The sequence below is a fragment of the Rhincodon typus genome, chromosome 18 (assembly GCF_021869965.1).
Source record: "Rhincodon typus isolate 14 chromosome 18, sRhiTyp1.1, whole genome shotgun sequence".
NCBI classification, from domain to species: Eukaryota; Metazoa; Chordata; class Chondrichthyes; order Orectolobiformes; family Rhincodontidae; genus Rhincodon; species Rhincodon typus.
The window spans coordinates 28,445,221-28,457,804 of NC_063349.1; the positions used below are offsets into that span (position 1 = coordinate 28,445,221).

The 12,584-nt window shown below is 37.2% G+C and overlaps 1 protein-coding gene across 2 annotated transcripts in view; it reads right to left on the minus strand.

Moving 5' to 3' along the window:
- The window catches only part of immp2l (inner mitochondrial membrane peptidase subunit 2), a 489,386-nt gene that overhangs the window by 177,934 nt on the left and 298,868 nt on the right, over positions 1–12,584 (minus strand). For both annotated transcript variants that reach the window (XM_048607792.1, XM_048607791.1), the window contains one exon: positions 1,404–1,469. In XM_048607792.1, coding sequence (XP_048463749.1) covers positions 1,404–1,469 — 66 coding nt within the window. The remainder of the gene's footprint in view (positions 1–1,403; positions 1,470–12,584) is intronic.

Consider the following 12,584-nt stretch of genomic DNA (forward strand, 5'->3'; position numbering starts at 1 on the left):
TCATCCTATCTCTCATACCCTACCAATTTCCTGTTAAAATCTGAGCTGGAGAGCACAAGGAACAAACAAGGAAACATAGAATTAGAATGGACAATTGAAAAATAACAGACATCAAGAGGGAGATAAATGGTTTTTGAACCATTTTGCCCATGGATATTAGCACTGCAAATCACACTGTACTTTAAATACTTTTAGCTTTCTACCGTATGCTTACTTCACCCACTGCATGCAAATTGTAAAGGTTAACGGAAACAACATTAATTTATTTCATTGTCAGAGTACTTCTAAACCTTACACTATCTGCATATTATTTTGCCTTTTTACATTTCTCCATTTCACAAATGATCTCATCTAATCAAACATTTTGATAAAGGAGTTTACAAATCACTCCACCCATCTAGGCAATCTGTACAAGTATCATATTTGATAATTGTCTTCCTCTATCTCTATTTTTCTTCAACTTTTTTTCCAACCTTAGTAAGATGCTGTTTATCTTTTACTCTTCAGTTCTTTTCTTTTTTATAGATGCTAAATAATCTGCTGTTAATTTTTGACATTTTTTTTGGTTTCCTTTCCCAAGTTTGATTCATCCATCACCTTTGTCAATAGAACTACCTATACCAAATGAGTTGACCTTTGCATAATATCCTAACTGCGTCAGATCCGTTACACAACACCACATAAATAGCCTAAACATTGCTCACCAAGAAAGTTCCCGAGAAACTGGTGCTCAATAACAGTCTTCATTACATGTTTTAGCAATAGAAAACATTGCAAGAAAACGAACGTTATATTTAATCAGTTATCATCTACCATGCTATAAACAATAAAATTCTAACAATGAATTTTCTGCATTCCAAACTGGTGCCAAAATAGCCAGCATGAGAATAAAAGATAACTCATAAAGCTAAGAGTCATTTTTTCATCCATTTCTCATTTAAATCTCATAACCAACAGGCTGATCAATTTCAAAACCCTATTAGTTCTGCTTCTGCCTGCCATTTGGATTCACCTTTCAAGATTACCTTGCAATGGAGAACTGCGGAGATGAGCCATTTTAATGTAAGATTATGACAGCCACTGAGAAGGTCTATTTACCTAACATGCAAAACCAACCACAAATTGGGCATGATATACATTTTCACTGCCAGGGGAATTTCATTAGATATTTAGGGTTTGAGTCTTAAATCAGAAATAGATGAGCAATATTGAATTTACTTTGGTCAGAACATGAAAAGGCAACACCTCTTTCAAAAAGCAACAAAACAAATTGGCCTTTCTAATATATCACCATGACAATCACAAGAATCCACACTGGACATTCAGCTGGGTTTTATAGTTGATTAACTGTCAAGTATCACAGAAGCCTTAAAAATCAAGTCATTACAGCACAGAATATTTACCTGATGATATCTCCTTCAAGGGCAATCACTCGCTTGATTATTTTCTGTTCTGGGTTTTTGGGTGACCTAAAATAAAAGGACAAGGTTATACAATCCGTTATGTCCTCTAACATTTGATTGGTTTAAAGAAATTCATTGAAATTACAAAACAGAAATAGAGACCATTAGAGCCATATGGGAGCCGCTGTGCTCTTTGACATGCTGTATCAATCACAGTTAAGAACCACTGTGAAGTTTTATCTTATCAGAAACCGACTCCATCATCTAAAAGCAATACATAAAAGAATGAGTAGCTGTGAGGCGTTTGAAATAACTTCTTCTGAATAGTGTGACAAAGTAGATCAAGAAATCATTTATAGCTGTGAGATATGGAAAATTATTTAAAACCAAACTAAATGACACATCAATCACAGTATTCCTTCCACATACAAATATTTCCATATTTTAAAGCCTAACAAACTTATAAGCCAGCAATTAATACAGTGTAAAATCCAGTAATATTTTTCAAGAAGAGTGTAAGTGTTTTTCAAATTTTTGGACTTCTCCAGCAAAGCCATGAATTGTTGTCCACCCCTAATCACCCCTGAACTGAATGACTTGCCAAGGGTATCAGGGTCAACGACATTTCTGAGAGTTTGGAATCATATGCATGTCAGACCAGTGGATGTCAGATTTGTCCAAAGAGGCATTGGTGAACAAATTGATTTTTTTTCAACAATCTGTGATAGGCATCATGGTCCCCATTCAAGAGCATAGGAGCTGGAATTTACTTATGCCATATACCCAAAATAAAAACTTGACAATGAAGTAAAATGTAGTGTGATGATATTGGGTCAGCAATACCGTATCATCACACAAGATACCCAAATTTGGAACACAAGCGGGCATCAAAATATATTTTGAAATGACTAATTAACAATCTATTAAGCTTGATAATGACCCAATAATTTGCAATTCTTCATTGCCTACTGTACATGTCAGGCATCAGAACTATGAAAACATTTGGAATGTTTCTCGGCACTCTGATGAAACAGCAGAAGGGCAGAAGAATAGGCCTGCCACAAGGACCAAGGTTGAATGTAGCAGCAGATTCTGCTGGGGAAGGTGGCAGCCTTTAATAGAGGCTGCGTAAAGGAATAATCAGTCACTGTAAAATTGTACTCAACTGCAATGTGTCTGTATCCTCTCTCAGGAACAGCTATCACCTTGGATAAGTAAAGTTACATTGTGACTGCAAATAGAATTAAATAATGTTCATGTATCGGTTTGTATGTATTATATACTGCTGTTTGAATTACACAAAACTGCTCTAAGATTCTATAGGAAATGGCCGTCATTTCTCAACATAGTCATTGTACAATAATTTGTCAGGCATTCAAGAGGGCATTGGTTAATTTTTAGATAGAAACGGTGTGCAGGGATTTGGGGAAAAGGCAGGAAATTGGCACTATTGGACCAGCGGGTTGAATGGGTTGAATGGCCTCCTTCTGCACCATAACAATGCTGTGACTGTGATTGGATGTTTTAATTGGGCAACTACCTTCAGCATCAGTGCATTTAACACTTTCTGGCATTACCTCGACAGGCCTTGAGTATTCAGGTTTTTAATTTTTGCTTGGGAAGTTGCTGAAAATGCAAGCTGATAACATTACAGAGACAGTAACTGGAGAGCTGGAGGCTGAACAAATGGGACAAAAGAAAAGATGTCTCTCCTTAACTAGTCATATTGATGGATTGTGAAATTAACAGGGCAAGGACAAAGAAGGAAGTGTTAATTAGAATAGATGATTCAATTTCAAATCAGGGAGACAAAGAAAGGGAGAGAAAATTACGATGGAAAAGAGAGGCAGAACGGAGAAATAAAAACAAAATTCATAAAATCTCTAACAACAATCAAAACCTGAAGAAATAGTAATAGTTCATTTTAAGCATCAGAGGGGTTGACTGGCAATAATTAACAGCTATGTGATTAAAAGGATAATTAGACTGCAAGAGTCAAAACTCAATTTCTGTGGCAATTTTGGTTCAAATCTGCCACATAAGTACAGCAATCTCATGCAATTCAATCAATTTGAATGGTGAGCCAGCAAACTGGATGATTTTTTTCCCCAAAGTTAATGGTGGAGCAGTGCAGCTATAGTAGCAACATTCTCATAATTGAATGTAACTCTACTTCTGCTTCTACCTCAACTTGCGGCATGAAGAAGACATATGAGGCTTGGCTGAGAGTGCAGGCAACCATTATTGTCTGGGAACGCCTGAGCCCCACCTTGATTGACAGCTCTGAGTATCTAACCTGTCGGTCCTCCCTGGGCTGACCTATCCCCTCCCTAACTCCCCACCTACACTCACCTTTACTGGCTCCATCCCCGCCTCTTCGACCTGTTTGTTTCCTCTCCACCTATCTTCTCCTTTATCCATCTTCTATCCGCCTCCCCCTCTCTCCCTATTTATTTCAGAACCCCCTTCCCCTCCCCCATTTCTGAAGAAGGGTCTAGGCCCGAAATGTCAGCCTTCCTGCTCCTCTGATGCTGCTTGGCCTGCTGTGTTCGTCCAGCTCCACACCTTGTTATCTCAGATTCTCCAGCATCTGCAGTTCCTACTAGCTCTGGCTGTCTGATCTCTGTTCTCAATTTCACAGTATTTGTTTACAAAAGCTTAAGTGATATTGAAAATTTAAAGGGTATGGATGATTTAACTTTTATTGGGCTACAGTGAAGAGTTTTTTTAAACATTGTTTTAAAACATATTGAAAAGTTACAAATGAATCCTTTTCCAAAACTTATTTTTATAACTGCCACTATGGGGTTCATTGCTCCTATACAGTGTATTATGCACAAATCAGAATGCAAATGCGATGGCTAAGCATGGGTGCATAAAGGGCACGTGGGGGTGAGAAGAAGGGCATACATTCGCAAGGGGCAGCTTGAGAAGGACCTTTTGAACTTGCTTTTCAAATGGTTCCTCATGCAGACTACAGATCATGACCTATCTGATCTATGATGAACCACAGCCCTTAAAAAAAATCTGCCCCAAGCACTCCAAGGAGGAGAGGCCATGTCTATTTTCACAACGGAGTCAGCCAGGATGTGAGCGCAGAGTGTGGGCTTGCGACCTATAAAAGGATTTGGTAAAAATCAGAAAACCTGGGAATGAGTTTGGGAATCTGGAATTAGGTCCCGGCCAACATTTTTAAAGTATCCTAGAGTCAATCTGACTCAGTGATAATCTGCTCCTATATCCTGTTGGCCACCTCCAAGAGCAGATAGCGAGACATCTTGATTAAAAACAGAAAACCTAGATTAAACAAAAACTGAAAGAACTGCAGATGCCATAAATCAGAAATAAAAACAGAAATTGCTGGAAAAGCTCAGCAGGTCTGGCAGCATCTGTGTAGAGAGAAATTAGAGTTAACATTTCAAGTTGAGTGACTTCCTCAGAACCGGAACTCCTCAAAACCTAGATTCATTTTTTTTTGGGAACAGGATTTAATACAAAGCTTTCGAGAAGGGAACCTTGTGTAAAATTACTCGACCCCATTTGTTTCCTAATTAACTTTAATCTTAAACTGTTTTTACGATGCACAGACACTGGAGATGGTCATGCATAACCATGCATAAATCAAATCTCTTGTGATCTTCACTTAGGCAGATTAAAATGGGGTAGATTTCAACTTTGCTTAGGTTGGTTAGATGGGCAGCTTCCTTTAATGTGCACAAACAACATTGTGACTGGTGATCAGTGAGCCTTTTGAAAATAAGGTGTAAACAAGTTCCAAATGTGAGAGCGCAACACACATTGTTTGGAATCTGAGCAGACATAGTGCAAACTGAAACTGAATGGTTCATTGCAAGGAGCAAGACCAGAGAAAGAGCTTTCTATACAGGACGTGATGCAACGAAAAGAGTTTCCATGCCAGGAAATTACCAAACCGATAGTGGATTTATGTCGAAGGGAGCAAAAGGAACCACAAGGGAGATGAGGTGATATGATTTTTTTTCTCTAGTCTAAAGATAAAGAAACTACTCCTGCCATATTCTTTCATTAAAGACTAGATACAAAAGACATTTATCTTACACCTGAGGGATAGCAAATTTCCCCATGTACCATGAGCCTTTTAAGCAAGCACAGCACATTTGGAAAACAAAATAATATATCATAAGTAGACAAAAGGGACAAGATTATTAATTTTCTTGTACTAGTTGCAAAAGGCTTACTGCAAACTTGAACATCAGATTATATAAAAAAGAAAGCTAAAAGTTGAATGCTATTTATTTATGGTATTTATTGAGCTTTACTTATTACTGGTCCATCATATGTTGTGCCTTTCTCAAGATACCAAAGGAAAATATTACCACTAATATTTGGGGCAAATAAACTTAGTCTTTTCAAGACATATCTTAAGCCTTTCTTTAATAATAGCAATGCATTATTATTCTCTTACATTAACAATCAGTATAAATGTGCTTTGGTTACATTACCAGATACTGGATTGTAATTATCTCTTTCTTATTTCAATGGTAGTTTATAGAATTTTACAATCAAAGAAATTAGCAGATGTTAATATAGATATGAGTAACAGAGGGAGTAGGTTTCAGACCATAATTTAGACTTCATATTTAGCTTGATGATTAGAAAGGTGACTGCTTGCTTTCTCTGCACTTATGTGCATTCTTGTTGCTGTATTTTTCATATTGTAAAGAGATATTCGGTATCAGAAGGTGTTTCAGGAGGAATAAAGGACTCGACTGTAGTACTGGAGTTCTGTTCCAATGCTGGGTTGTATATTGATTGGTAATCAGGAATTGGTTGCCAGATGCCAGGGCCTATGGATGAGATTTTCAAGGAGACAGCTAATTTAGAGGCCAATTCTATGAGCTCCATCCAATTAAAGAGAGCAAGTAGGCACCCTCTGGAGACTTCAGAGAGTTTCAAAATAAAATGTGACCACAGTGAAGTCCTCTCCTTAAAAAGTAGGATAAATTCAATCTGGTTTATTACCAATCCTTCAGCCTGCACGTAATCATCAGCAGAGAATGGAAGGCGGCATGAACTGAGCTATCAAGCACGCTTACTCAATAACAAAATACTAATGATCAATTTGGACTCAGACAGCACAACTCAGCTCTTCATCTCAGGACTACCATGGCTCATACACAGACAAAACCCTGAATAACATAGGGTAGGTGAGAGTGACTGTCCTTAACATCAGGGAAACATTTGACCAAATGTGACATCAAAAAAGTTCTGGTAAAATTGAAGTTGGTGGGAACTGGAGAACTGTCCACTAGTCATAGGTAGCACAAAGTAAAATTATTGCAGTTGCAGTTATTGGAGGTCAATAATCTCAGCTGCAAGACATCACTTCAGGTCAGTTTACAAGGCACAAAATCTGAATAATCTTCCATTCATAAGGTCAAAAGTGGGGATATTCCATGACACTTGTAATGTTTGGTTCTATTTATAACTCCTTAGATAAGTCCTGTACAACATTCATGCTTCAACTGAAAAGTGGCAAATAATGTAAGTATCACACAGTGACAGACAATGGTCATCTTCAGCAAGAGAAAATCTAACCAATTTCCCTTAACGTTCAACAGCATTAACATCACCACATAGCCACAATTAAAATCATAGGGGTCACCACTGATCAGAAACTTAACTGGACAAATATAAATACCTTTTGCCAAAAAATCAGATCAGAGATAGGTATTCTGTGGTGACTGCACAAAACCCGTCCTCCATCAACAAAGAACAAATTAGGAGTGTGAAGAAAAACTTTCCAATTACCTGGATGAGTGTAATTCAATAACTTCAAATGCATACAGGACAAAGCAACCTACTAGATTTGCACCACATCACCATTTTAAACATTTACTTCCTCCACTAATGATACAAAAGTGCAGCAGTTTATAAAATCTTTAAGATGCATAGCAGCAAATCATCAAGCCTACTTCAATGGCACCTTTTAAACTCTCAATCTCTAACAACCACAGAAGAATAAGAGCCCGAGGTGTATGGGAATACCACTGTCTTCAAGTTACTTTCCAACCTACACAAAATCGGGAGTTACCAATACATAATTGATCATTCATCATTTTTTGAGTCAAAGTCATGGAACTCCCTAAAATAAAAGCTAGATACTTGCAGATCCTGGAAAAATGAAATAAAAACAATATTCTGGAAATATAGCAGCATCTGTGGAGGTCGAAAAGGAGTTATTGGCCAAATTACTCTGATGGGAAAAATAGTCTTTGCAGCAATATAGACTGGAGTTATACTTCAGGACTATGCAGAAGTCCTGACACAGCCAACTCCGGAAATTACTCTGGAAGTTGAAACTTTCAATGAGCAATTATCTGGTGTCTAGAAGCCTCTGAAAAAGTCTCCATGTCTGAATTGGTTCTAATAGATTCAACTTAATAGTTACCCAGGAGAAAATTGGAGGAACTAAAACCTACTCCAACCCTGGAGTATCTATATGTGGAATCTTGTAGGGTTTTGAGCTGCATGGTAAGATGTGTGGTAGAATTGGGCAACAAGTGCAGCAAGGCCTATCTCAACGTAAGGAGCAACTTGTGCCACCTGCTATGTTTTTCATGAGTGATGTGGTGAGATTCTCTTTAGGCAGACAAGTTTGGCCAAATGTCAACAAATATTGGTTGTTGAACACCTCATTAACAGTCAACAGACCTCAATAATATTCAACCAAACTCACCAAACAAGCTTGAAATCTGGAAAACTTCTACATTCAAGTAACTTGGAAAGGTGTATTGGTGAAAGAATGAATGAGGAGATGAGAAGCTATTCCTGAATGTTGCGAGTTGCAATGAACTGAAATGCACTCCCTGAAATGGTAGCAGAAGCAGATTCAATGGTAATGTTCAAAAGTGGATTGAATATATAACTTGAAAATGAAAAATCTGAAAGGTTATGGGAAAAGAGCAGAAGATTGAGTTTAATTAGATAGCTCTTTCGAAGAGACATGCTGGGCTGAATAGATTCCATTTTTTTGCATTGTTCTCTGATTCATAGCTCCTGCTTATCTCCAGATTAATTCGATTGGAAAGAGAGGATGGGGATTTTTTTCTTTTTGTTTCGCAAACAATACACCAGAATGTGGTATTTCATACTGATATTGTTCTGCTCAAAATCCATTTTCACCTTAATTTTTCAGAACTGTTTTGTAAGCAATAACATATAGTGGCACTGGTTCAATACTTTATGCATCTTGTATGCCTTCTGACATTACATCTCGCATATTAAATTGTTTTGCTGTCCTCCTCTGCCTATTATCACAATGACGTACATAACCTCATTAACAGAATAAATAAGATAGTAGAGGGTAAAATACCTGAAAAACCGGTCTGATTTGCAGCCAAAGCATAGTTTTTGACATGTTTCATTGCATAAAACACATTGAAAATTGAACAGGACCATAACAGTACATAATAGAAATGTCAGTATCAACATCCAAATGCATCAATAGAACATGTTGTAAAACTAGCTCAGTCCAATTATTTTAGGAATATTTATAAGCAGAATTACATTTAATATAATGATCCCTTGAAATGCATTGCATTAATTTTAACTTTATAGCAATTCTTACTTAAAATTTATTTTAAATATAATATTTAATATCACTTCCATATGATTTCCAAATAGATGCCCCAGAAGATTAATAGTTAATTATTAAGGCGGCTAATGGATAATCAGTTAATATGAGATGTTACCTAATTTGGCCATCTTGTAAGTACCAGAATAATTAACCTTCCAGACTGCCTCATATTCTAAGTTGTAATGAATATAATAGTGCTGAGACAAGCTTAACTGAATATTAGAATAATGTAGCTAACAGTAATATTTTGCATTTTATTACATATTTTGCATTTATTACTTATAAACTTAGATTGAAAGAACTGAGCTTAGGAAAATAGTTATCATATTTGATTTTACAGGACATTTTTGGAACAACACTTTTTATTCTGCTCATTATCCAAATCTCATTTATTCTTTCAATTCTAGTTTTGGCATAATTTTAGGTCCAAATGCTCTGACCTACTGTGTACTATGATTTCTAAATGTATTCATACCTGCACATAGTTAAGATTTACAGAGTACATTTTAAAATCTGTTCCCTTATTTTTCCTAATGATTCTCCTCTTATAGTTACCTGAATCAAATTGTTCGAGTACCTCTGGAACAGATGGGTCTAGAACCCAAACTATCTGCCTCAAAGGTTCTGGCATTACTACTGTTCCACAAGATCCTGATTTTTCTCTTATGTGTTAAATTCCTTGGGCCAAAAATGAACGTACTTACAAAACTTTATTGAAGAGGATAGAATTGTTGATTAATTAGTTAAGTCTCGGATTAAAGTTAGGTATAGCATTCATCTTTGAGTAACATTATGATTTCATGTACTGCATATCCTGACAGCTTGTGAACTGTGTCATTCAAAATAGCACATAATTATTCATAATTTCAGGGAACCATTCATTCCCCAACAGGAGATGGTTTGAAAATACCATACCTGATTTTAGTTTGTAAAATGATAGGCATCAGAAAAAAAAAGTTTATAAATCTAGTCAGGGGCTGGAAGTTTCCTATTTTGGGCTACATCTGTGAAGTGGAGGGTTTCCTGGACAGAACCGATGGCCTACCCTGGTCAGGAAGCCTGCTTCATAGTTCATCAAACTTACAGCTGATTGGCTACTCCTGGCTTTCCGCAACAATTACAAACCCAGCGTAGGAGGTCTTTCCTACCTATAATTGTCAGGCAAACAGAGGCTTGCACCTCTGGAAATCAGCACCCCTCCTCCACAATCCCCTCCACTCCACCCCACCCCCAAACCTTCAGAAGTTATCTGGGAGGGGCATGGAAGTGATCTGGGGTTGGGGGTCATATGGACGGGGCAGGGGTGGTTAAAGCATAGACATGGGTATCTGTCACAGACCAACTCCTTGCTTTAGATATAATCCCTCCACTCCTGAATAATCCAACAATAATTAGGGGAACACCACATTTCCCCCCCCTCCGTCTCATTTTCCACCATCACCACATTAATTGACCACTTACGGACCATCATTGATGGCAGGGTGAGGACAAATCTGGACCTTCACACATAGAACTTCATTTCTGGGGTGGGGTCACAAACAAAGAAAACAGATATCTTCCCAAAGCCAACCTGCCCAATTCTCTGCCCTTCTTACCACCACTTCCACCACTTCTTGGGAAATGGAAGTTCTGCTGAGAGAGTGAATTATAGATTCTAGAAAGGAATGATTAGTATTATAGTCCCCCTGAAATCGGCCACATCAGAATTTAAACACCAAGTAGAACAGTTTATTGGAGAAGCTTGCATGGTGAAGACCGCTGAAAAGTTCTGTTTTGAACTTTAAATGATTATTTCCTTTCTCAACAATTATCTTCCTTGCGCCAGGCAAGGTAAATTGATTGTACTATCACTAAGTACAAATACAGTTTCAGATATATATTTAAGTGGTAACATAAACACTTAATTGTTTTGATGCAGGAGAAAAAACTATTCCAGCTACTCAAACATTTATGCTGTAATCAGTTACCTCATCTGATATCACTGGTTCTACAGATGATGCTCACCCTTTATAACATTAGGTGAAGATATTAGCACAGATGGATTTCTTTGTATTGGTAGTTCCTCAAAAATTAATATTTGCCAATGTATTTCAACAAGGATTGATGATCCACCCTGAATCTATGATCATCCAGTTGCAGCTACAAGATTCTAATCCAACTGTGTTTACACAGTGAAACACAGAGTTCAAAATTAATAAATTCTGAAATGTGTATCTCAAACACATGAATCTTTTTGGCAATTAAAAAAATGTTCCACCTAACAGATTTATGTTTAAATATTTTCACATGCAAAAGAATGAAGATTGAAACCACTTTGTAATTGTTTTCTTCTCCCTTCACTGCACAAACGGCAGGATTATTAATTTTGGTAAGGTGTAGCCCTGCTATATATGTGGCATGGGGCCAATGACAGAGCAGCAAGATCACCGTTAGAATAATTATTTGCTGTTGTTACTGATGGCTTTCATCTTCCTTAAAACACTTGGCTTCTTGCAGCCAGTACCAAGAAACAAGCAATTACACACATCTTAATCTGTTATTCATTCGATTAAAACAAAAAAAATTCTTAAATCCAAGATTAAAATTGAAGGCAGATACAATTGTGAATTCAATTATGCTCAGCGACATGATGGATCTTATACTGCATCACAGAAAAAAAAACTGACTACTTGAACTGTGAGATGATGTGACAGTTTTCATTGAAGATTACTCTTACTTGTATCCAAAGTGAATTTTTGTCAGCCAGTAAAGCAGCTTAGAAATGTCGTCATTGCTTTCAAAGTAATAATTTCATCCCACACTTCAGCTTAGCAATGTGAATCACTGCCTATTCAGGAGAACAGCTTGTCACGCAACTGACAATGCTTATCAAGACAACAGGAAGGGTATATATTACCACATCAGAGAGTTACACAATCACATCTATTCCCTACCTCTAGGGGAAATACCAACCATCTAATCACATTTGTTCTCCCACTAGCATGCCCAAATATTGTGGTTACAAGGGAAAATCACAGCATAGATCTTCCTGATGAAAGAGATATTCTGTCAAAGCTTATTTATCTTGCATTCATCAGGATAGTTGCAAAAACACTAAATTTCAAAGTGAGCAACAACTTATGCTATATGAGCAAAAGGTGCTGATTACGAGGCAACTCAACTGGTTGAAGCATTGTCATGGAGACTATTGTCCTTATGATATTACAGTACATGAATTTCACTAAATAAAAGCAAAATATTGTGGACGCTGGAAATCCAAAATAAAAAAGAAATGTGCCGCTGAAACTCAGAAGGTCTTGGCAGTATCTGTGGAGACAGAAACAGAGTTAACATTTTGAATCCAAAGACTCTGCTTCAGTTCACTGGATTTCAGTGATGGTGTGAGACTAGGTATGTAGTCTATATGTTGCAGCAGCTGACACATCACTAACAACCTTAAATTCTCTGAGATAACAAGGTGTAGAGCTGGATGAACACAGCAGGCCAAGCAGCATCAGAGGAGCAGGAAGGCTGACATTTCGGGCCTTTTTTCTGCAGAAGGTTCTAGGCCCAAAACGTCAGCC